Source organism: Scyliorhinus torazame, chromosome 7 (genome assembly GCF_047496885.1).
Source record: "Scyliorhinus torazame isolate Kashiwa2021f chromosome 7, sScyTor2.1, whole genome shotgun sequence".
In the NCBI taxonomy this organism is placed as follows: domain Eukaryota; kingdom Metazoa; phylum Chordata; class Chondrichthyes; order Carcharhiniformes; family Scyliorhinidae; genus Scyliorhinus; species Scyliorhinus torazame.
The window spans coordinates 102,280,893-102,305,076 of record NC_092713.1 but is presented as its reverse complement, the minus strand read 5'-3'; the positions used below and the strand labels follow the sequence as shown (position 1 = coordinate 102,305,076).

General features: G+C 47.0%; 1 protein-coding gene across 3 annotated transcripts in view; it reads right to left on the bottom strand.

Moving 5' to 3' along the window:
• firrm (fignl1 interacting regulator of recombination and mitosis) overlaps positions 1–24,184 on the bottom strand; it is a 106,090-nt gene that overhangs the window by 75,652 nt on the left and 6,254 nt on the right. For 2 of the 3 annotated variants that reach the window (XM_072511176.1, XM_072511179.1), the window contains exons 5-9: positions 22,391–22,531; positions 19,557–19,722; positions 15,143–15,227; positions 14,676–14,832; positions 11,580–11,669 (exon numbers count right to left, since the gene is read on the bottom strand). In XM_072511176.1, coding sequence (XP_072367277.1) covers positions 11,580–11,669; positions 14,676–14,832; positions 15,143–15,227; positions 19,557–19,722; positions 22,391–22,531 — 639 coding nt within the window. The remainder of the gene's footprint in view (positions 1–11,579; positions 11,670–14,675; positions 14,833–15,142; positions 15,228–19,556; positions 19,723–22,390; positions 22,532–24,184) is intronic. The other variant, XM_072511177.1, reaches the window with a different exon arrangement.

Below are 24,184 nucleotides of genomic sequence, written 5' to 3'. Positions count from 1 at the left end.
CATGTTTTGGTCATGTCCGGTATTGCATGGGTTCCGGGTGGGTGTGGCAAAAGTGATCTCGAAGGTGGTGGGGGTCCGGGTCAAACCAAGCTGGGGGTTGGCTATATTTGGGGTTGCAGATGAGCCGGGAGTGCAGGAGGCGAGAGAGGCCGATGTGTTGGCCTTTGCGTCCCTAGTAGCCCGGCGAAGGATTCTACTTATGTGGAAAGGAGCTAAGCCCCCGGGTGTGGAGGCCTGGATCAACGACATGGCAGGGTTTATAAAACTGGAACGGATAAAGTATGCATTTAGAGGTTCGGCTCAGGGGTTCACCGGGCGGTGGCAACCGTTCCTCGACTATCTCGCAGAGCGATAAGGGGAAATAGGAAAGGTAGCAGCAGCAGCAGCCCAGGGGGGAGGGCTCATTTGGGTCTTCAGGGGTTTTATGTGTGTGTTTATATATTAGTGATTTATATTTGATTTCACAAAGTTACTATTTTAGTTATTATTTCTGTTGTTTCTTATTTTGTTGTTGGCAGTTGCCGTTAGTTAGCATATTATTTATTTAAAAAACGATCAATGTATATATTATTACAAAGTTGTAAAATGGGAAATTTTTGTTTGATCGAAAAACTTCAATAAAATATATATATATTTTTTTAAAAGATGGTTCTGAACTTCTGCCACCCTTTGCATATAATAGTATTTCCAAAGTTCCCACCTGAAAGGTCTGGCTGTAATCTTTAGTCTACGTTTCCCAGTCCTAAACTCCCCAACTAGAGGAAATAGCTTCTCTCTATCTATCCAATCACTTCCTTGATCAAATCACCATCTAAACCTTTTAAATTCCAGGGAATACAGCCATCATTTGTGTAAACTCTCCTAATACTTTAACCCTTCGAGCCCAATTATCATTCTGCTGCATTACCTCCAACGTGATATGTTCAAAACGACTTGCATTATTTTAGGTGCGGTCTAACCAGGGATTTATATAACTATAGCATAAATTATTGTCTTAACTGCGCCGTTCATTAATGGGGTGTCTGTCTGGGGTGAATCTGAAGCACTATGAATTATGATCCTTCTCCAACTTTTCTATTTATTGCCTTTGGTATATTCAATTTCACAATGTGCTTGCATCAAGTGTGATGCTTTCAAAGGTTTCCAATGGACTAAAAATTAAATCACTAATGAAGACTTCAAACAGGAATGTAGGGCGCAATTCTCCCATCGGGAGTCTAAGTGCCGACGCCAGTGTGAAAACCGGAGTGTTTCACTCCGGCGTCGGAGCCTGCCCTCAGACCCCTATTCTCCCGCCCCCGGGGGGCTAGGAGCGGCGTTGCGTCATTTACGCACGCCGGGCCTTGGCGCCGCATAAAAGCGGCGCCGCGTAAATGATGCGGCCGGCGACGCGTAAATGACGTCACCCATGCATGCGCGGGTTGGCCGGCGCCAACCCGCGCATGCGTGGTTGCCGTCCTCCCCGAGCCCACCCCACAAGATGTTGGATGGATCTTGCGGGGCGGCGGAGGAAAGGAGGTCCTCCTTCAGAGAGGCCGGCCCGCCGATCGGTGGGCACCGATCGCGGGCCAGACCCCATTTGAGGCCCCCCCAGGTGCAGGACCCCCCCCCTCCCCATGTTCCCGCGCTGTTCCCGCTGGCAGCGACCAGGTGTGGATGGTGCCAGCGGGAACCCGTCCTGTTGGGCAGGCCGCTCGGCCCATCCGGGTCTCCGAGCGGCCAGCCATGATTCTCGCCGCGCCGGTTTGGGGGGGGGAGAGAGAGAGAGAATCGCGTGCGGGTGTCGGGGCGGCGTGGCGGGACACACGCACCGCCCCGGCGATTCTCCCACCGGCATGGGGGAGGGGGGGGGGGGAATTCTGCCAGTACTGTTTGAGTACTTTAAAACCTTTGAAACTCCCTTGCTTGCACCCCAGTTCTTTTACTATTTTTAGTTCTTTCAATGAGCCAATGGAGGCCTGATTTTTAAAACAATTATTTACAGCACAGAAGGAGGCCATTCGCCCCATAGTGTCTGCACCAGCTCCCAAAAGATCTACCGAGCTAGTCCCATTCTCCAGCCCTGTAGCCCTCAGCTTTCTTTTCAAGCCTCCGATGGAATCCGCCTCCACCACTCTCCCAGGCAGCGCATTCCAAATCCCAACAACTCTCTGAGTAAAGAAGTTTCTCATCATCTAACTCCTAGCTCCCTTGCTGATCGTCTTGAAATTGTGATCCCTAGTCACTGACATACTAACTAGTGGAAACAGAGTATCCTTCTTTACCCTGTCAAAATTGTTCAGAATTTTGACCTCAATAAGATCGCCTCTTAATCTTCTCTGCTCCAAGGAAAACAAGCCCATTTTTCCCCATCTTTCCTTGTATTCAAAATTCCTCATTCCTGGTATCATTCTAGTAAATCGCTGCACTCTCTCCAGGGCTTTAACATCCTTCCTTACGTAAGGTGCCCAGCACTGAACACAATACTCCAAATGTGGTCTGACCAATGATTTGTAGAGGTGTAGTATCACTTCTTTGCTTTTATACGCTATGCCTCTATTTCTAGACTTAAAAGGTCCCTATAAGCATTCTTAACAACTGTTAAAACGTGCCTGGCCACCTTCAGAGAATTATGCACGAACCCAGAGGTCCCTCTGCTCCTGTACTCCCCTCAAAGTTGTACCATTGAGCCTATATTGTCTCCCCATGTTTCCTCTACCAAAATACATTACTTCACATTTCACTACATTGAAGTTCGTCTGCAGAGGTTTTTTTAAAAATATGTTTATTCAAAATTTTCAACAATTTTTAACCAAACACTCCAGAAAGAAAGAAAGAAAAACAAAATTGTACAAAGGAAATCAAACAAGGATACATTTAACCCCATTTAACCAATAAATACAAAAGTGGGGAAAACGCCCCCTTTTAACAAAAACATAAATCAAACCCCCCCCCCAGCCCTGGGTTGCTGCTGTTTCGACCTCCACCTAGCTTTCCGCGAGAAAGTCTAGGAACGGTTGCCACCGCCTGGAGAACCCCTGCACAGACCCTCGCAAGGCAAACTTTATCCTCTCCAACTTAATGAACCCTGCCATGTCATTGATCCAAGCTTCCACGCTCGGGGGCTTTGCATCTCTCCACATTAGTAGGATCCTCCGCCGGGCTACCAGGGACGCAAAGGCCAGATCTCCGGCCTCTTTCGGCTCCTGCACTCCCGGCTCGTCCGATACCCCAAATAGTGCTATCCCCCAGCTCGGCTTGACCCGGGTGTTCACAACTTTGGACATAGCCCTCGCAAAACTCCTCCAGCGCCGGGCACGTCCAGAACATATGAGCGTGATTCGCTGGGCTCCCTGAACATCTCGCACATCTGTCCTCCACCCCAAAAAACCTACTCATCCTCGCCCGTCATATGCGCCCTATGTACTACTTTGAACTGTATTAGACTGAGCCTGGCGCATGAGGAGGAGGAATTGATCCTGCCCAGGGCACCAGCCCACAGACCATCATCCAGCTCCTCCCCGAGCTCCTCCTCCCACTTGCCCTTCAACTTCTCCACTGAGGCCTCCTCCGCTTCCTGCAGCTCCTGATAAATCGGCGAGACCTTGCCTTCTCCAACCCATACACCCGAAATCACCCTGTCCAGAATCCTTTGTGCTGGATGTAGCGGAAATTCCCTCACCTGCCGTCTCACAAACGCCCTCACTTGCATATATCTAAAAGCGTTTCCGGGAGGCAACCCAAATTTCTCCTCCAGCGCCCCCAGGCTAGCAAAAGTCCCATCTATAAACAGGTCCCCCATCCTTTTAATTCCTGCCCGATGCCAACTTAGGAACCCCCCATCCAACCTGCCCAGCACAAACCTATGATTATCCCGTATCGGGGACCAAATTGAGGCCCCACCTCACCCCGATGGTGCCTCCACTGCCCCCAGATCTTCAATGTCGCTGCCACCACCGGGCTCATGGTGTACCATGTCGGCGGTAGCGGCAACGGTGCCGTTACCAGCGCCCCCAAGCTAGTTCCCACACAAGATGCCGCCTCTAGCCTCTTCCATGCCGCCCCCTCTCCCTCCATTACCCATTTACAGATCATCACCACATTAGCTGCCCAATAATAACCACAGATTCGGCAGCGCCAGCCCGCCCCTGTCCCGACTGCGCTCCAGAAACACCCTCTTCATCCTCAGGGTCTTGCTCGCCCATACAAACCCCATAATTCTCCTGCTTACTCGCTTGAAAAAAGCTTTGGGGATTAGGATGGGCAGGCACTGGAACACGAACAAGAACCTCGGGAGGACCGTCATCTTGAACGACTGCACCCTACCAGCCAGGGGAAGTGGCAACACATCCCATCTCCTAAAGTCTTCCCCCATCTGGTCCACCAACCTTGTCAAATTAAGCTTATGCAGGGCCCCCCAGCTCCTAGCTACCTGGATACCCAGGTATCGAAAGCTCCGGCCTCTTCAACGGCAGCTCCTCTAGCCCCCTTTCCTAGCCCCCCGCATGCACTACAAAGAGCTCACTCTTCCCCACGTTGAGCTTGTAGCCCGAGAAGTCACCAAACTCCCTAAGGATCCGCATGACCTCCGCCATCCCCTCCACTGGATCTGCAATATATAACAAGTCATTAGCATACAACGACACCCGGTGTTCCTCCCCTCCATGGACCAACTCCCTCCAGTTCCTAGACTCCCTTAATGCCATGGCCAGCAGCTCAATTGCCAGCGCGAACAGCAAAGGGGACAGGGGACAGGGTACAATCTGAAATATTCCGATCTCCGCCGGTTCGTAGGCACGTTCACCACCGGGGCCCTGTATAACAACCTGACCCACCCTATGAACCCTTCCCCGAACCCAAACCTGCTAAGCACTTCCCATAGGTACTCCCACTCCACCCGATCAAAGGCCTTCTCCGCGTCCATAGCCGCCACCACCTCCGCTTCCCCTCCCACCGAGGGCATCATAATCACGTTCAGGAGCCTCCACACATTCGCATTTAACTGCCTGCCCTTCACGAACCCCGCCTGGTCCTCATGTATCATCACCGGGACACAATCCTCGTAGCGAGGACCTTCGCCAGCAACTTGGCATCTAAGTTAAGGAGCAAGATCGGCCTATACGAACCGCACTGCAGTGGGTCCTTATCCTGCTTGCGAATCAGCGAGATCAGCGCCCGAGACATTGTCGGGGGCAGAGTCCCTTCCTCCCTCGCCTCATTGAAGGTTCTCACCAGCAACGGGCCCAACAGATCCACATACATAGAACATAGAAAAATACAGCACAGAACAGGCCCTTCGGCCCACGATGTTGTGCCGAACCTTTGTCCTAGGTTAATCATAGATTATCATTGAATTTACAGTGCAGAAGGAGGCCATTCGGCCCATTGAGTCTGCACCGGCTCTTGGAAAGAGAACCCTACCATAGTCAACACCTCCACCCAACACTAAGGGCAATTTTGGACACTAAGGGCAATTTATCCACCTAACCTGCACATCTTTGGACTGTGGGAGGAAACTGGAGCACCCGGAGGAAACCCACGCAGACAAGGGGAGGATGTGCAGACTCCACACAGACAGTGACCCAAGCCGGAATCGAACCTGGGACCCTGGGGCTGTGAAGCAATTGTGCTATCCACAATGCTACCGTGCTGCCCTTAAGAATAAATAAATCTGCACTATATCATTTTACCGTAATCCATGTACCTATCCAATAGCTGCTTGAAGATCCCTAATGTTTCCGACTCAACTACTTCCACAGACAGTGCATTCCATGCCCCCACTACTCTCTGGGTAAAGAACCTACCTCTGACATCCCCCCTATATCTTCCACCATTCACCTTGAATTTATGTCCCCTTGTAATGGTTTGTTCCTATACTTCCTATAAAATTCAACCGGGAACCCATCCGGTTCTGGGGCCTTGTCCCAATCCCTTAACCAGCTCCTCCAGTCCCATCAGGGCCCCCAGGCCAGCCATCTGCCCTTCCTCCACCCTCAGGAACCTCAGTTGATCTAAGAACCGCCGCATCCCCTCTCCCCCCTCCGGGGGGTCTGACTTGTACAGGTCCCCATAGAAATCCCTAAATACCTCATTTATTTTAACCGCACGCCACATCGTATTCCCCCCCTATCCCTGATTCCTCCAATCTCCCTCGCCGCCTCCCTCTTACGTAGCTGATGCGCCAGCATCCGACTCGCCTTCTCTCCATACTCATACACTGCCTCCTGCATTTTCCTCCATGGAGCCTCTGCCTTCCCCGTGGTCAATAATTCAAATTCCGTTTGGAGGTTCCGTCGCTCCCTCAGCAGCCCCTTTTCGGGGGCCTCTGCATAGCTCCTGTCCACGCTTACTATCTCCCCCACCAACCTCTCCCTCTCCATCCTCTCTCTCTTCTCCCTGTGAGCCCTAATTGAAATTAGCTCTCCCCAAACCACCGCTTTCAGAGCCTCACAAACCACACCCACCTGCACCTTCCCATTATCATTGGCCTCTATGTATCTCAGAATGTACTCCCGGACCCGCCCACAAACCTCCTCATCCGCCAACAGTCCCACATCCGGGCGCTGGTCCCTCTCCTCCCCCAACCCCAACTCCACCCAGTGAGGGACGTGGTCCGAAATTGCTATATCCCTCCACTCTTGGGATCAGTGCCCAACTCATCACAAAGAAAAAAGAGAACTCTCTGGCCCCCGGCCTGGCAAACCTCCACGGATCCACTCCCCCCATCTGGTCCATAAAACCCCTTAGCACCTTGGCCGCAGCTGGCCTCTTACCCGTCCTTGACCTGGATCGGTCCAATGCTGGGTCCAATACCATATTAAAGTCCCCCCCCCCCGCATTATCAAGCTCCCTGCTTCCAGATCCGGGATCCGACTCAACATGCGCTTCATAAACCCTGCATCGTCCCAATTCGGGGCATACACATTCACCAGAACCCCCGCCCCGACTCTCCCTTTTACCTCCAGCTCCCCTTCGGTCAGTACAGCAGCAACCCCCCCCCCCACACACCCAGCTCGACCACTGTCTAGCCCCCTTGCTCCCCACATTGCACTCCCGTAAGTCAGCTGATTCCTGCTGACCCCGGCCACTCCCGCCTATGCCAACGGCCCCCCGTGTGTAATCCCCATCCCATCCCCCCCTTGAGACCGATGTGAGCACCCCTCCAGCCCCCCCCCCAAAACAGTACCGATGCCCACCAACCTACAAAACCCACATATCACATCCACTCACCCCTTCCCAGTCCCCAGCTTTCCCACACAACAACGAAAAAACAAACCCAATCCCACATCAAACCCTTAGTTTGAGCCCAGCTTCTCATTTTGTATAAAGGTCCACGCCTCATCCAGCGTATCAAAATAACGGTGGCAATCTTGAAAAGTGACCCACAGTCGCGGTGGCTGCAACAGCCCGAACTTCACCCCCTTTCAGTGGAGCACCGCCTTGGCCCGGTTGAATCCAGCCCTCTTCTAAGCCAGCTCTGTACTCCAGTCTTGATAAATACGGATCTTCGTATTCTCCCACCTGCTGCTCTGTTCCTTCTTCGCCCATCTCAGGACGCACTCTCTGTCCGTAAAGCGGTGAAACCTCACCACTACAGCCCTTGGCGGCTCATTGGCTTTAGGCCTCCTTGCCAGGACTCTGTGAGCCCCATCCAGCTCCAAGTGCCGCAGGAAGGCTCCTGCGCCCATTAACGTATTCAGCATTGTGGCTACATATGCCCCCCATGTCGGACCCCTCCACCCCTTCAGGGAGACCCAGAATCCGGAGATTCTTCCTCCTCGACCTATTCTCCAGGTCTTCAAACTTTTCCTGCCACTTCTTGTGCAGCGCCTCGTGCGCCTCCACTTTCACCGCCAGGCCCAGAATCTCGACCTCGTTTTCAGAGGCTTTCTGCTGCACCTCTCGAATTGCCGCCCCTTGGGCCTTCTGGGTCTCCACCAGCTTTTCTATTGACCCCTTCATTGGGGTCAGCATTTCTGCTTTCAGCTCCACAAAGCAGCTTTTCAGGAACTCCTGCTGGTCCCGCGACCATTGCGCCCACACTGCCTGGTCTCCACCCGCCGCCATCTTACTTTTCCGCACCCGCTCTCCTCTCTGCTCCCAAACTACTTTTTTTTAAATCGCTCCACTCCTGGTCCACTCCATACAATGTTGGGGGAAGCTTACTGCTGCCTTCCCACACCGGGAATCGTCGTCCAAGTGCCGCTGGGGCACCTCAAAAGGGCCCAAAAGTCCGTTCTTGGCGGGAGCTGCCGAACGTGCGACTTACCCAGGCATAGCCGCAACCAGAAGTCATCTTCGTCTGCACATTTGACTAACATGTCACTGTCCCTCTGAAGTCGCTTACTGTCATCCTCACAATTCATTATTTCCCTAGCTCACTATCATTTGTAAATTTAGAGATTTTGTCATCAACATCCACTTCTAAATCATTTATATAAATCAGAAAAAACAAGGGACCCAACACTGAGCCCTGGGAAACACTACTTTCAACTCGTCTCCTGTCTGAGAAATGCCCATCCATAGCTACTCACTTTTTCTTACCTACTCTGTTTCCTATCTCTTAGCAAACTTCTAATCCATGCTGCCAAGGAGCCATCAATCCCAAACATTTTTAATTTGCTAACCAACCTGCCATATTGCACCGTATCAAATGCTTTCTGAAAATCCAAATATGCAACAATCCCGGCACTATCACAATGCACGGGATCACTTTTTAGCAAATCTGCACATTAGAGCAAGGCAGTAAGCCTCACTCTAATGTGCAGATTCCCGAGGTACCTGACGCTTTGGGGATCAACCCCTTCGCATCAGAGACCTCGGGTAAGCGCCGTTCAGCACTGGTCCTTACAAACGGGGAGCTGATGGAATGGCACTCGTGGGGGTCTCCAAGGGTATCAGAGGCCCCCAGCTGCATGCCCTTTGGGTAGGGTGGTACCCTGTCACTGCTGGTGCCATCTGGGCACCTTGGCAGTGCCACCTGGCGCCAGCCTGGCACTGCCAGCTGACAGGTGTACTGCCAGGATGGCACTGCCAGGGTGCCAAGCTGGCATTTCTTGCAAGCCCGAGATCGGGCCGAAGTTGCCCAGCGGAGTGTTGTGGGGGCGGTGGGGTGCGGGGGCGGTGGGGTGCAGGGGGGCAGGGACCCTCCTATACTGTGTTCGGTCTGGGGGAGATCGGGGATCATTTTGGGGGCCTCAGAGAAAATGGTGTCCCGATCTCGCACTGCAATGGGGAGTTCTGGTGAGCAGAGCTCCCCACTGTACAAAATGGGGCCATGTGTGGCCTTGGCTGTGCACGAGTTGCGTTGAATAGCCATGTATTTCTCAGCACTGCGACCGCCGGGAAGCACGTGGCTAAACGCGTTCGCTAGGAGACTTTGTTTCCTTTTGGGAGAATCGCGCCCATGGCCTCCATCAGTTTTCCCACCAAACATGTCAAGCTGACTGGTCTGTAGTTTCCTGAGTTATCCTTTGCCCCTTTCTTAAACGACGGCATCAAATTTGCAATCCTCCCATCCCCTGGGACTAAACATGTGTTCAGAAAGGCTTGGAAAATGTTGTCAACGGCTCTGCAATATGCTCCCTTACCTCCTTCAGCAATCTAGGATGCATCCCATCTGAGCCTGGCAACTTCTCTACCTGGAGTGCTGCCGGCCTTTTTAGCACCTCATTTTTATCTATCACAATATGGCTTAGTTGCTCAACACTCACTTTTTCAACTGGGCCATTGTCACCATCTTCTAATTTGATAAAGGCAGAAGCAAAGTACTCATTTAGCACCACTGCCATATCCTCCGCTTCAGTGAGCAGTTTACTCTGCTTGTCCCTTATGGACCCCACTCTATTTCCTTCACTAATCTTTAATCATTAAAATGTTTGAAGAACATTTTGCAATTTGTTTTAGCACAGCCTGCCACCCTTTCCTCATGTTCCCTCTTAGCCTTCCTTATTCCAGCCTTAGCCTCTTTCCTGCATTTGAGATACTCTTCTTGATTTCTATTGCTATTATGATTCCAGCATGCGTCATGCCTCTTTTGTCTTCCTTATTTTATCATCAATATCCTTAGTCATCCAGGGTACTCTAGCTTTGGATACCCCATATTTATTTCACATGGGTACATACCTATTCATCTCTCCTTTGAAAGTCTCCCATTTCTCATCCACTGTTTTATCCACCAAATTGCAATTTCAATCAACCTGCTGTGCTTCAACTTTTAGACCCTAATATCTGCCCTTTCCAATCTGGAATCTTAATCCGTGACTAGCTTTTATCCTTGTCCAACTTTAAAAAAAAATAAAAAAATTTAGAGTACCAATTCATTTTTTCCAATTAAGGGGCAATTTAGCGTGGCCAATTCCCCTACCCTGCACATCTTTGGGTTGTGAGGGTGAAGCCCACGCAAACACGGGGAGAATGTGCAAACTCCACACATACAGTGACCCGGGTCCGGGATCAAACCCGGGTCCTCAGCGCCATAGGCAGCAGTGTTAACCATGCCACCCATTGTTCATGATATTTTAATAATCTATGTATATGGACACCCAAATCTCTTTGGAACTGCATTTCTTCTACCACTCGGAAGATATCTGTTCTGTCCTTTGTAAGTCACATTTGCCTACACAGAAATCTATTTGCCATAATTCTGGCCACTCACTTAATCTATCACCATCTCTTGTAATTTTTATGCTTCCATCTACATTGTTTACAATGCCACCTATCTTTGTTTAATCAAGCTTGGATATGTGGCTTTGTTAATAAATTAAGTGAATAGTTGAGGGACACCGGCAGTTACTACAATTAGAGTATCTGCCCAATATCCGTACTCTGTCTCCTGCGGCTTAGCTTATTTCCCAAACCAGGTCAATAGTCTGCCTTCAATCCTATGAGTTTCAACTTTAGTTAACAATGCACATGAGGGACTTCATAAAATGCCTCTGGAAATCTATATAATTAACATCGATAGACAATCCTCTGTCCACTGCTTTAATCATGTCATCAAAAAAACTGAATCAGATTTGTCATTACAAATCCATGCTGGCTCTTTCTGATCAGCTGAAAATCTTCAATGTGTTGCTCTATCCTTAATTATAGATTCTAGTAATTATTTGACAACAGATGCTCGGTTAACTGGTCTATAATTCTCTGGTTTCACCCTCTCAACTTTCGTAAACAGCGGAGGTGCACAATTTTCAAATCTAAGGGAACAGTTGCTGAATCGAGTGTTCTTTGGAACACTATAGTTTGTGAATCTGCAATGTTCTCAGCTACTTCTGTTAAAACCCTGAGATGGAAACCATCTGGTCCTGGAGATTTATCACTCTTCAGTATCACAGTGTCCTTCATTAGTTAATTTGCTTATATTAATTTACTGAGTTCCAGTGCCGAATTCAATACTGGTTTCCTTGGGATGCCTGGTATACTATTCTGTGCCCCTAATATAAATACTGGCAAAGTAATTATTCAACATGGCCACCATTCCCTTTTGTTCATATACAATATTGCAATTATCAGTTTTCAAGGTACCCACACTGCTCTTGGCCACCCTCTTTGCCCTAACACAATTTTAAAAATAAGCACCTGAGAACAACTTGTATTACCTTTACATAATGCACCAGTGTGTTGACAAAAAAACGGCACAGCTTCATGGTCTTCTGGAAGAGTTTGCAATCTGTAGTGTTTGCATTCCCCTGGATGAAGTGCAGATGCTTAGTAAAATATAAACCTCAATATTTTTACATTGACCTATGAAAGCTCATGTGGAAAAGCAAACTCTTACAAAAGGTCAGGATTTGAGTATATTGGCTCAGGTTAAAACAGTTTACAAAAACAGCATAGTTTATCTCAACAGCACGTCTAAAATGTCCAGGGATTTCAAATCTCCTGTTTAGATACATGGGGAATGTGTTAGTAATAAGATACAGCACAATGGATCAACATAACAAATAATAAGGATAAAGGGTGCAAGCAGAACACAAGGAAATAAATTGCTACAACTTGGGAGGTACAAGAGAACCTGCTGACATGTGTAAAAAGTATTTTTCAGATTTTTGGATAGCATCAGGGGTAAAAGTAGTAACATTCTCTAACAAATCTTAGCTTAACTGGTTGAAAAGCAAGAAATCATGTGAGGGATGGGAGAAAAGAGAAATAGTTCCTGCTGCTTATCAATACCTGACAACGCCTGTCGGAAATTGTTTTTTAAAAATAATTTAGAGTACCCAATTCTTTCTTTTTCCAATTAAGGGACAATTCAGTGTGACCAATCCACCTATCCTGCATATCTTTGGGTTGTGGGGTTGAGACCCACGCAAGCACAGGGAGAATGTGCAAACTCCACACGGACAGTGACCCGGGGCCGGGATCAAACCCAGGTCCTCGGCGCCGTGAGGCAGCCGTGCTAACCACTGTGCCACCGTGCCGCCCTACCTGTTGCCAATTGTGCTTGTACAGGCAAGATTAACTTTGATATAATGCTGTCCTGACAGTCAAATAGTCTGCGGTCACTCAATGTTTAAGCAGTTAAGCACACATACAAGTGACTTATTACAGGCTTTTTGTTATCCTAACATAAGACAGTGTCTTCAATTATATTTTAAGCACAGCCTAGTTGTACAGGCAGGTAGTGGGGAGGAAATGACTAAAATAGAATTGTTATTCAAACCCCAGATTTTTAAGGACAATTTCCCTGATATTGATTGGCTGGCTGGTGTCGGAGGCAGAAGTATCACTTTCGCTCCAAAATAAAATTTCCAATGACTTCCTTGTTCTGCTATGCCATTCATCAGAATATAACAAATCAGTGTGACTGGATCAGTTCTAGGATAGATATCTTTTCTTTTAGTCTGTATGCATCTCTCATTTGCCACACTTCCATTTTGCATTACTACTTGTTTTTCCAACAAGCCTGAGTATCGTGTCTGTGCATTATCCGTATATGTAAAAGTTGTATTCCTGGGCTGCAGAGCAGTGTTCAATCTGCCCTCGATCATAAAAATGATACAGATTGCCACCACCACCAATTTCAGCCGTTTATATTTGCCAGCAGTGGTACAGTTGTTCAGGGACATTTGGAAAACTTGCTCTGAAAGTGATTGGTTGTCCATTTTTTCAGTGGAAGTATCATTAACTTATTTTATGTTTTGCCAGACAGGGCTATCGGGTGGCATAAAAGTTTTTGTACCTGGCAGCTCAGACAGCAACTGATAAACTCTTTATATCTCCATATCCTTACCCCTCAATCCTACCTGCATTAAGTAGATGCTGAGTTGTCGTACTTCGAAAAGGATAACCAAGAAATACTCTTGCAGCTGACAATGACTGTGCTGTTGTGCTAAAGTTTCACTGTCTACTAAATGTCATACATTAAACAAGTTGTCAATTTAAAACCAATAATTAAACACCACGAGTCCGGTGGTGGCGGCAACGCTAAAGATCTGGGGGCAGTGGAGACGACATAGGGGTGAGATGGGAGCCTCGGTGTGGTCCCCGATCCGGGAGAACCATCGGTTCGTCCCAGGAAGGATGGATGGGGGGTTTCGGAGCTGGCATCGGGCAGGGATCAGAAGGATGGGGGACCTGTTTATAGACAGGACGTTTGCGAGCCTAGGGGCGCTGGAGGAGAAGTTTGGGTTACCCCCGGGGAATGCGTTCAGATATATGCAAGTGAGGGCGTTTGTGAGGCGGCAGGTGAATTCCCGCTGCTCCCGGCACAGGGGATTCAGGACAGGGCGATTTCGGGTGTATGGGTCGGAGAAGGCAAGGTTTCGGCGATATATCAGGAGATGAAAGAAGAGGAGGAGGCTTCGGTAGAGGAGCTGAAGGGTAAGTGGGAGGAGGAGTTGGGGGAGGAGATTGAAGAGGGTCTGTGGGCTGTTGCCCTGAGTAGGGTTAATTCCTCTTCCTCATGTGCCAGGCTCAGCCTGATACAGTTTAAGGTTATTCACAGAGCGCATATTACAGGGGCGAGGCTGAGTAGGTTCTTTGGGATGGAGGACAGTTGCGGGAGGTGCTCGGGAAGCCCAGCGAATCACGCCCACATGTTCTGGTCGTGCCCGGCACTGGATGGGTTCTGGAGGGGTTTCGCGAAGACTATGTCCAAGGTGGTGAAAGTCCAGGTCAAGCCAAGTTGGGGGCTGGCATTATTTGGATGGCGGACGAGCCGGGAGTGCAGGAGGCGTGAAAGGTCGGTATTCTGGCCTTTGCGTCCCTGGTAGCCCGTCGGAGGATCTTGCTCAGGTGGAAGGACGTGAAGCCCCCCAGTGTGGAAGCCTGGATAAATGACATGGCAGGGTTCATTAAGCTGGAGAGGATAAAGTTTGCCTTGAGAGGGTCTGCGCAGGGGTTCTTCAGGCGGTGGCAACCGTTCCTAGACTATCTCGCGGAGCGTTAGAATGAGGTCGGTCAGCAGCAGCAGCAACCCAGGGAGGGGAGGGTGGGTCTCTTTCGGGGGGGCGGGGGGGTTATTTGGGCGGGCGGGGAGGGGTTTTTCCTATGGGTACTTGGAAAAAAAGCATATGGGAGGGTTAATATGTGCGGGAGAAACCCATTGTATAAGTTCTGTATTATGTTTGATTGATATGTTTATGTTCTGTTCTGTTCTCTTTTTCTTTTCTGTTAATTGGTTGAAAATTTTTGTTGGAAAAACTTTGAATAAACATTTTTTTTTTTTTTTTTAAACAATAATTAATTATTACCATTCCTGCAGGTTGGTTCACTTGTTCAGCTAACTGCAGGCATGAGTTGAAAGAATAGAGAATCACCTCACAAAGACCAGCTACAAGTTCATTATGTGGCAGCTTTGTCTCGATTAATTTTCGATGCTTCACACTTATTCTGGAACAGAATGTCAAGCTGTTACACAAAACATCATAACTGCTTATTTTTCTCTGGCTAACCGAGTGAAAAAGAAACTCAATTTTAGCTACACTCTTATCACATTCGCTGTAGTTAATTGCACACCTTTCCCCTCATCATCAATAGTCAGAAATGGCCAACATTTAATGGACAAGTATTATAGTTTGCCAATAATATCTGCTTCAGGAAGAAGTACATTTAGAATTGGGTAGTACAAAAATTGTCATTGTAAAATGGTGCTAGTCTTCTGGAGAACTAGGAATTTAGAAGACAAAGAAAATATTTTACCAATGTAGTCTGTACTTACTTAATAAGGAACTTCCATGTGTTAGCATGTAAGGCATGATCCATTTTGGAAATGACTGGACAAATCTTCAAAACATTGTGAACCACTGGAAAATGGGAGATAATTAGAAATATGCAAGTATATAGAAATTGCCAAAATGTCACCAAAGATGAGAAATATTTTTTTTAAAAATATTTTTATTCAACTTTATACATAACATAAATAGTAACAGGTAATAACACACTCCCATCCCCCACCACAAAATCTGCCCCCCGCAACCCCCAGTGAGCCAAATAAAAATCCTACCAACACCCAACACCACCCCCAACAGTTAACAGTGACCAGCTCTTTAAAGTACAAAATAAACAGCTGCCAGCTTCGATTGTACCGTTCAACTGTGTCCCTCACGGAGTACTTAACTTTCTCGAGACACAGAAATTCCATAAGATCCCCCAGCCATACCAAGGCGCTGGTTGGAGAAGCTGACCTCCAATTCACCAGCACCTGCCTTTGAGCAATCAGCAAGGCGAAGGCTGGAACATCAGCCCAGTCTGCAGCTCCAGCAGTTCCGAATATGGCCCCGAGAGGTCAAGGCTCAATTTGTAGGATCGCCGACATGGTGCCAAAGGAGACCCAGAACCCTACCGGCTTAGGACACAACCAGAACATGTGTACATGGTTAGCCGGGCCCCTCCCACACCGCTCACACTAATCCTCCACCCCCGTAAATAGCCTGCTCATCCTAGATTTGGTCAAATGGGCCCTATGCACTACCTTCAACTGTATCTGCCCTAACCTCGCACATGATGACGTTGCGTTCACTCTACGCAGAGTCTCACACCACACCCCTCCTCCAGCTCGGACCTCAACTCCTCCTCACTCTTGGCCTTAACCCCCTTCAAGGATACTGACTCCTCCGCTATAAGCCTCCCATAAACCCCCAAGGTACTCCCCTCCTCCATCCCCGCCAGTGACAATACACTCTCCAACAGCAAGGAAGGGGGCACCACCGAGAATGCCGGAAGGATCTTCTTCGTGAAGTCACACACCTGTAAATATCTAAATATATCAGTCCATGAAAGTCCAAATTCCTCCGCCAACTCCTCAAAGCTCACAAATCAGCCCCCACAAACAAATACTTCATCACAACAACCCCGTTGTCCCCCCATTCCCTAAACCTAGCGCCCAACCTCGCCGGCTCAAACATATGATTTGCACAAACCGGCACCAACTTACCGCCCCCAATTTGAGGTACTGCCGAAATTGTCTCCATATCTTTCGTGGAAGCCACCACTGGATTCCCTGAGTACTTCCAAGGAGAAAAAGGGAGAGAAGCCGTCACCCTAACCAACGCTCTTAGCCCCCACCGGCTGCACGAGCCCAACTCCACCCACACCCATAAAGGCTCCAGATCTCCACACCAACCTAGCATCTTCTCAGCATTTGCCACCCAATAGTAATATATCAGACTTGGCAGCGCCAAGCCCTCTGCCTGATGATCCGTCTGAAGCACAATCTTCCTAATCCTGGCTATTTCTCCCGCCCAAACGAACGTCAAAATTAATCTCTCCACTCCATCAAAAAAGGATTTTGGTTAGGTAAAACAAACCAACAAACATTAAAATAAAATCTGAAAATGCGACAGGACATTAATTTTTACTGACTGTATTCTGCCAGCCAAGGACACAGGGAAGCTGCCACACCTCTGCAAGTCTGCTTTCAGCCTGTTCACCAGGCTCGTAAAATTCAGTTTCCGAAGCCAGGCTCAATCGCGGGCCACTGCACCCCTAAATATCTAAAATGGGAACCCGTAAGACAAAATGGCAACACCCCCAGATTGACCCTCCTCCCCGACTGAGTTACCGGGAAACACTCACTTTTTTCCCAATTCAATTTATACCCCGAAAAAGCCCCCAATCGCTTAAGGAGTGCCATAATATCACCCATTGTGGAAATAATTGGCGCGATTCTCCACTCCCACGCCGGTTGGGAGAATCGCCTGGGCCGCCAAAATTTCCGGGGACGCCGGTCCGACGCCCTCTCCCAAGCGGCGGGATCGGCCCGGTCGAGTTTCGTGGGCCGCAGGCTGGAGAATCGCCGGAGACACCGAAAATGGCGATTCTCTGGCACCCCCGCTATTCTGAGGCCCGGATGGGCTGAGCGGCTAGGCCAAAACGGCGGGTTCCCCCCGGCGCCGTCCACACCAGGTCGCTGCAGTCGTGGGCAGTGCGTGAACGCTGGGGGGGGCGGCCTGTGGGGGGGGCAAGGGGGGATCCTACACCGGGCTTCACCTGCAATGTAGGGTGGCCCGCGATCGGTGCCCACCGATCGTTGGGCCGTCCTCTCTGAAGGAGGAGCTCCTTCTTTCCGCGGCCCCGCAAGATCCGTCCCCCATCTTCTTGCGGGGCGGACTTAGAGAGGACGGCAACCACGCATGCGCGGGTTGGCGCCGGCCAACCTGCGCATGCGCGGATGGCGTCCGTTATGCGGCGCCGGCCGCGTCATCTATGCGGTGCCGCTTTTGCGCAGGCGACAAGGCCTGGCGCGTGTAGATGACGCGGCCCCAATACTGGCCCATTGTCAGGGCCTGAATCGGTCGGGACCGGGGCCGTTCCACGCCGTTGTGAACCTCGACGGCGTTCACGACGGCGCGGCCACTCCGGCGTGGGAGTGGAGAATCCCGCCCCAGATCCGTTACATATAAAAGCAAATCAGCAGTGTACAAGGACACCCTGTGTTCAACCACCCCACCCCCCTTACTATTCCTCTCCACCCATTAGGGTAATGGACAATGGCTCAATTGCCAACTCAGACAGAGGGGGGGACATGTGGCACCCCTGCCTCATTCCCCTGTACAACTGAAAATATCCCGAGCTCACATTATTCGATGGGAAACATTTATGTCAGTAATGTCAATATCCAAGAAGCACTGCTATCATCTTAACAGACACATATGAAGGCAATTTCTCAAAAGCAGCATTGCAAAAAAATCTGACAAAATTAATGCAGTAAACTGTGAAGTGATGCATTTTTAGAGGAAGAATAAATAGAGGCAATTTGAAATAAAAGAGCACAATTCTAAAGGAGATAGCAGGAACAAAGGAAGAGGAGAGGGGTGTATATGTGCACTCGTTGTTGAGGTGGAAAGGCAGATTGATAAAGTAGTTAAAAAGGCATATATATGAGATCCTGGGCTTTCTAAATAGAAGCATAAAGTACAAAAGCAAAGAGGTTATGATAAACCTTTACAAAACACTAGTTCAGCCTCAACTGGAGTATTGTGTTCAATTCTGAGCACCACACTTCAGGAAAGATGTGATGTGAAGACAGTAGAGAGGGTGCTAGAAACCTTTTTCAGGCTGGATTCTGGTATGAGGGATTCAGTTACATGGATAGGTTGAAGAAGTTGGCACTGATCTCCTTAAATAGAAGATTAAGAGGAGATTTGAAATAGGAGCTCAAAATCAAGTAGATAGAAAAGTCAAGAACCAGGCTACATCAATTTAAGGTGAATGACAAAAGAATCAATGGCGACATGAGGGAAAAGGTTTTTATGCAATAAATGCATTACCTGAAGTGTGGAGGAGGCAGATAGAATTGGAGATTTCAAAAGAAAATTTGATGAGCACCTGAAGAGAAAATAATTGCAGGCTTATGGGAAAAGGGCAGGCATTTGGGAATAACTGAGTTGTTCTTTCGAATGGTTGGTATAAACACAGTGGCCTCCTTCTGTGTAACCATTCTGTGACTATGATATTTTGAAATGTACGATCACTCATTGGGTCCTGACTGCAGTGACTAAACTGCATTTCAGCAAAGAGTTTTAGGTAAAAATCACAGAAAACTACACTTTAGAAGAAAATGCACTATTTGATAATATTAACATCCAGTTCATTATAAATGGGCTGGATACACAAAGCCTTCATAACAAAATGGAATAAATTCATTTTGTAGCTTCTGATTGAAGTAGGAGGTAATTTCATCCTCAGACTCAATAACACAGCAGGAAGCAGAATGAAAGGGCTCGGTCACCATTGGTGTATTCCATTAAAAAGTTGATTTTTGCTCACTTGCTAAAGTGACATGTGATTAACAACGCAAGAGACTCAATCACATTGAAATGGATTGGACACATATCCAATGATGGTTATCTTCGCCATCATTTTCACAATAAAATCCGGCCCATTGTCATTCAGGTCTACTGCGATCTCAATTGCTGTGAAATAAATGTTTTATTAGAAATAAAAACCTCTAATTTGCAAATTGAGGGGTCACCAAAAGCCAAGAAAGAATTTTAAACATTATGGGCATTTAAAGTATTTAAATATTATTGAAACCACAAACAGAAATTCTAATTAATATAAACATGTATCAACAGTACAGCAACTTCCAGAAATAACAAACAAAATTCAAAAATTGAATATTCCAAACACACCTATCACCATACATGCAATATCATCACCAGTAGCATTGGCCGATTCCAGAACTATCCGATCCAGGAGTTCCATGAAGCTCTTTTGAAGGGAATATGCTTCCTTAAATAAAGATTGTAACAGATCCGCAACCAAATGCAAGTGGCCACTGTACAAAGTCTCGCTGTCCTAAATATAGGTTAAAAGAAGAGCTGTCAGCAAAAGGCCAATACATTCACAAAACAAGACACTATTAATATAATGGCCTTGAATTCACCCCAAATGTTTCAGAATTTGTTTTACACTTGAGTACTTGGCCCAAAGTGGAAACTCAAGATGGGATTTATTGCCCTCCTCAATGGCAAGTTTGGTGGCAATGGAGGCATTTAATTGGGTGAGAAGGTGGGGCCTCTGTCCCAATTAAGTCCATGGCAGGAAAGTCAGTCGACAGCCTACCCACCCAGAATTGAACCCTTAAGTGAATGCCCACTTAATGGCCTCATCCTGCTACTGCCCAGTGGTGGGTGGGATAAGCCTGATCAGTAAACCCTGACGGGATTGCTTGTGTGTTTCTACTAGTCTCTCATTCAAATGCACTGAGTGCCTAATCAAGGGACCTGGCACCAGGAAAAGGGAACCTGCTAAGAGTCAGTCCCATCCTTGCTGCCGGCATTGCTCCCCCGAAATACCCACCTCACAATCCCCCTCCAAAAATCATGCACCTGTGCTTGGGTCTATCGGCAAACCTGGACCTCTTGAGCATGTGGTACAGGCAGCAGCATCTTCCTCCTGCTGCCAAACAATGAAGAGCTGCTGATTAGTTGGCAGATACTGCTGGACTTCCGCTTCTGGGGTCCCAGGAAAATCCATTCCCTGCCCTGTTAATTGCCGAATTGGCACTTAAATTCAGTGAACCTTCTCCAAAATAAGAATGCAGAGTTCTTTACAGCTCTCCAGCTGCTAGGCAAGATCCCCATCTTCTCCATTGAATAACATCTTTAGTTTTAATTAAAATGTGATGTTTGCTAGGCTAAGTAAACTACGCTGAACAGCAATAGGAATAAAAAATATTAGAATAAGACCAAATGCCAGCTCTTACAGAACTATTCTATAGTTATAGCTTCCCTTTGATTCTAGCCTGAGAAATAATTATGCGGGTGGGTAATGTGAAAAAAGAGCGCTCCAAGAGGACATAGAGGAAAGGAAATAAAGGAGCAAAATACCCAGGTTCAGGGCTCAGGCATGGGTATTCTGGGGAGAGATTGAACATGTAGAAAATGGAAGTAGCAGTCCTAGAAAACAACTAAAACCTTTGATACTTTGTTTAGTAGTCAGCATCATCTTTGGTTCAGTGGTACAATTTTGAATATTGAAATTCCAGACACTTGAGCAAGTAACAGCCTCCCCGAACAGGCGCCGGAATGTGGCGACTAGGGGCTTTTCACAGTAACTTCATTTGAAGCCTACTTGTGACAATAAGCGATTTTCATTTCAAATTTCATTTCATTTCATTTCAAGTATTCTCGATTGATACCTGAGAGCAGTACTGAAGGAAGGTTGCAGCAAGAAGTGTCATCTTTCAGGTGAAAGGTTAATTTATGGCCCCACCTGCTTTCTCACATGGATATAAAAATCCCATAGCACTACATGAATAAAAGCGGAGAGCGCAATAGAGAGAAAGAATGAAGTCTGGTTCAAGAATTTTACTAAGGCTGAGTTGGATAGATTTTTGATTGACAAAGGAATCAAAAGGAGTAGACAGTAATGTGGAGTTGAGGCCACGATTAGATCAGTTACGGTCTTATCAAATGGCAGAGTGGACTCATGGGGCTGAATGGCCTACTCCTGCTCCTAATTTATATGTTAATTTGTTTGTGTAGGCAAGTTCTCCCCATGTCCAGGCCAATGCTTACTCAACAATCATCACAGAAACAGATTATCTGCTCATTCATCTCAAGGCTGTTTATGGGTCCCAGTTACGTGAAAACTGACTGATGTAGTTCCCTCTATCACAAATGGGACAAAACTTCAAATTTTTGTCTATGGAGTGCTTTGGGAGATCCAGTGGTCTTGACATAATTATATAAATGGTTATTCACGAAGGTCCGCCTTCTCAACCTTGCTTCTCGCCTGAGGTGTGGTGATCCTCAGGTTAAATCTAGAACGAGAGGTCACAGATATAGGTTGAGAGGCGGTAGATTTAAAACCGAGATAAAGAGGAACTACTTCTCACAGAATTTATGGAACTCTCTGCCCCATAGTGCGGTGGAGTCAGAATCATTATATGGTTTTAAGAATGAGATAGATATATTTCTGATTTTAAAAATGGGTTAAAGGACATGGGGAATAAGTAGGGAGGTGGATTTGAGACCAGGAAGAGATCAGCCATGATCTGATTGAATGGTGGAGCCGGCTCGAAGGGCTGAATTGCATACTACTGCTCCTAATTCTCATGTTCCTATCACCACCAGTCAGCTCTCCCCCTCAAAGGGGAAAGCAGCCTATGGTTATCTGGGACCATGGTGACTTTACTGTATATAAATGCAAGTTAATTCTTTAGCCAGTCTTAATGGAGATTGCTGAGCTTTTCTCACATTTTCTGTATTTACTTGAACATTTCAGCAGCTGCAATATTTTGCTTTTTGTAAAACAAACATAATTTAGTTCACTATGCCCTCCCCCTCTTCCCCCCCCCCCCCCCCCCCCACCCCGCGCAAAAGGGACCAAAATCAGCTCAGAATGGATGATATTTCTAATGCCAGTTCAAGAGCACCAAATATCACCCTCATAAATAGGGAATGGTGAATGATCCGAACAGAAATTTAAACATTTCTGCAGTACATTTTGTGTATTTCACCTTGCAGTGACTAAAGGTATTCTTCAGGACATGAAAGGCAGCCAAGGATAGTGAATGGATGCTTGCCAAGGTCAGAGTCTCCTCAAGTGTGCACACATGATGTACAATGTTCACCAGAACTTCCAAAAGCTGAACCTGAGACTGCATATAGAAAACAACAGAAATTATATTAGCAATTCACAGATATAAGTGGTTCACAAACCTTGTCCAGAAAACTATTTTGCAAGTACTAAAGACAAACTGCATTTAATTTCAAGCAGTTTCTCTCAGTCATTGCAGTCCTAATAGAATTAATAAAAATAAGCCATCCAATTTTATAATACCAGACTGCGCTTAATCTCATCTTAATATTTCAAACCATTTTACAGGGGGCAATTATATTAAAATAAAGTTTATAAAAATAATATTGCAACAAGCCTTGGCATTGAAGGTTCCATTCCAGATTCCTCATTACACTGATTTTTGGGCACGTTAGGTTTCAAATATAAGTCAGCTCTGGTCTCTTTCAACTTGAACCGTAGCTATTTCAGAGGCATTCATGGAGTACATGTGGTACTGTAAGTGTTTTTATCCTCTACATTTGTCTCCATTCAATTTTATCTGCCATTATACTTTTATATATTTTGTCCAATTCATTCTGTACTGTGAGCTGCCTCTTGCAATTTCACTGCCTTTCCTAGTTTGATATAATCTTCAAATGTGACTGTCTTGCATGGGTTTCTCATTCAAAATAATTTATATAAATTAGAAACAGTAATAGTACCAGCGTCGAGCCATGGGGCACACCATTCAATATTTCCACACACTCTGGCATAACAAGTACATATTTCCATTCCCTAGCCATTTTTTTCCATTCTAACGGTTTACCCAGAATCCCCACAGTTTGAGTTTAACCAATAGCATTTAGTGTGAAACTTTTTCAAATGCCTTTTAGAAACATAGAAAATAAAAGCAGGAAGAGGCCATTGGCCCTTCGAGCCTGCTCCGCCATTCATTATGATCATGGCTGATCATCAAGTTCAATACCCTGATCCTGTCTCCCCCTCCATATTCCCTTTAGCCCCAAGAGCTAGGTCTAATTCCTTCTTGAAATTACACATTTTGGCCTCAACTACTTTCTGTAGTAACGAATTCCATTCACCATTCTCCGGGTGAAGAAATTTCTCCTCACCTCAGTCCTAAAAAGTTTACCACTTATCCTCAAACTATAACCCCTAGTTCGGGACACCCCAACCATTGGGAACATTCTTTCTGAATCTACCCTGTTGAATCCTGTTAGAATTTTGTAAGTTTCCAAGAGATCCCTTCTCACTCTTCTAAACTCCAATGAATATAATCCTAACTGATTTAGTCTCTCCTCATATGACAGTCCCGCCATCCCAAGAATCAGCCTGGTAAATCTTCACTCCACACCCTCCATAGCAAGAACTTTCTTCCTCAGATAAGGACACCAAAACTGCACACAATACACCAGGTGTGGCCTCACCAAAGCCCTATACAATTGCAGTAAAACATCTCTATTCCGATACTCAAATCCTCTCGCTATGAAGGCCAACATTGCCTGCTGTACCTGCACGCTTACTGTCAGTGACTGATGCACGAGGACACCAAGGTCTCGCTGAGTATCCACCTCTCTCAATTTACACCCATTCAAATAATAATCTGCATTCCTATTTTTGCTACTATAACAGATAAACTCACATTTATTCATATTATACTGCATCTGCCATGCATATGCCACTCACTCAGCCTGTCCAAATCCCGTGAAGCATCTCTGCATCCACCTCACAGCTC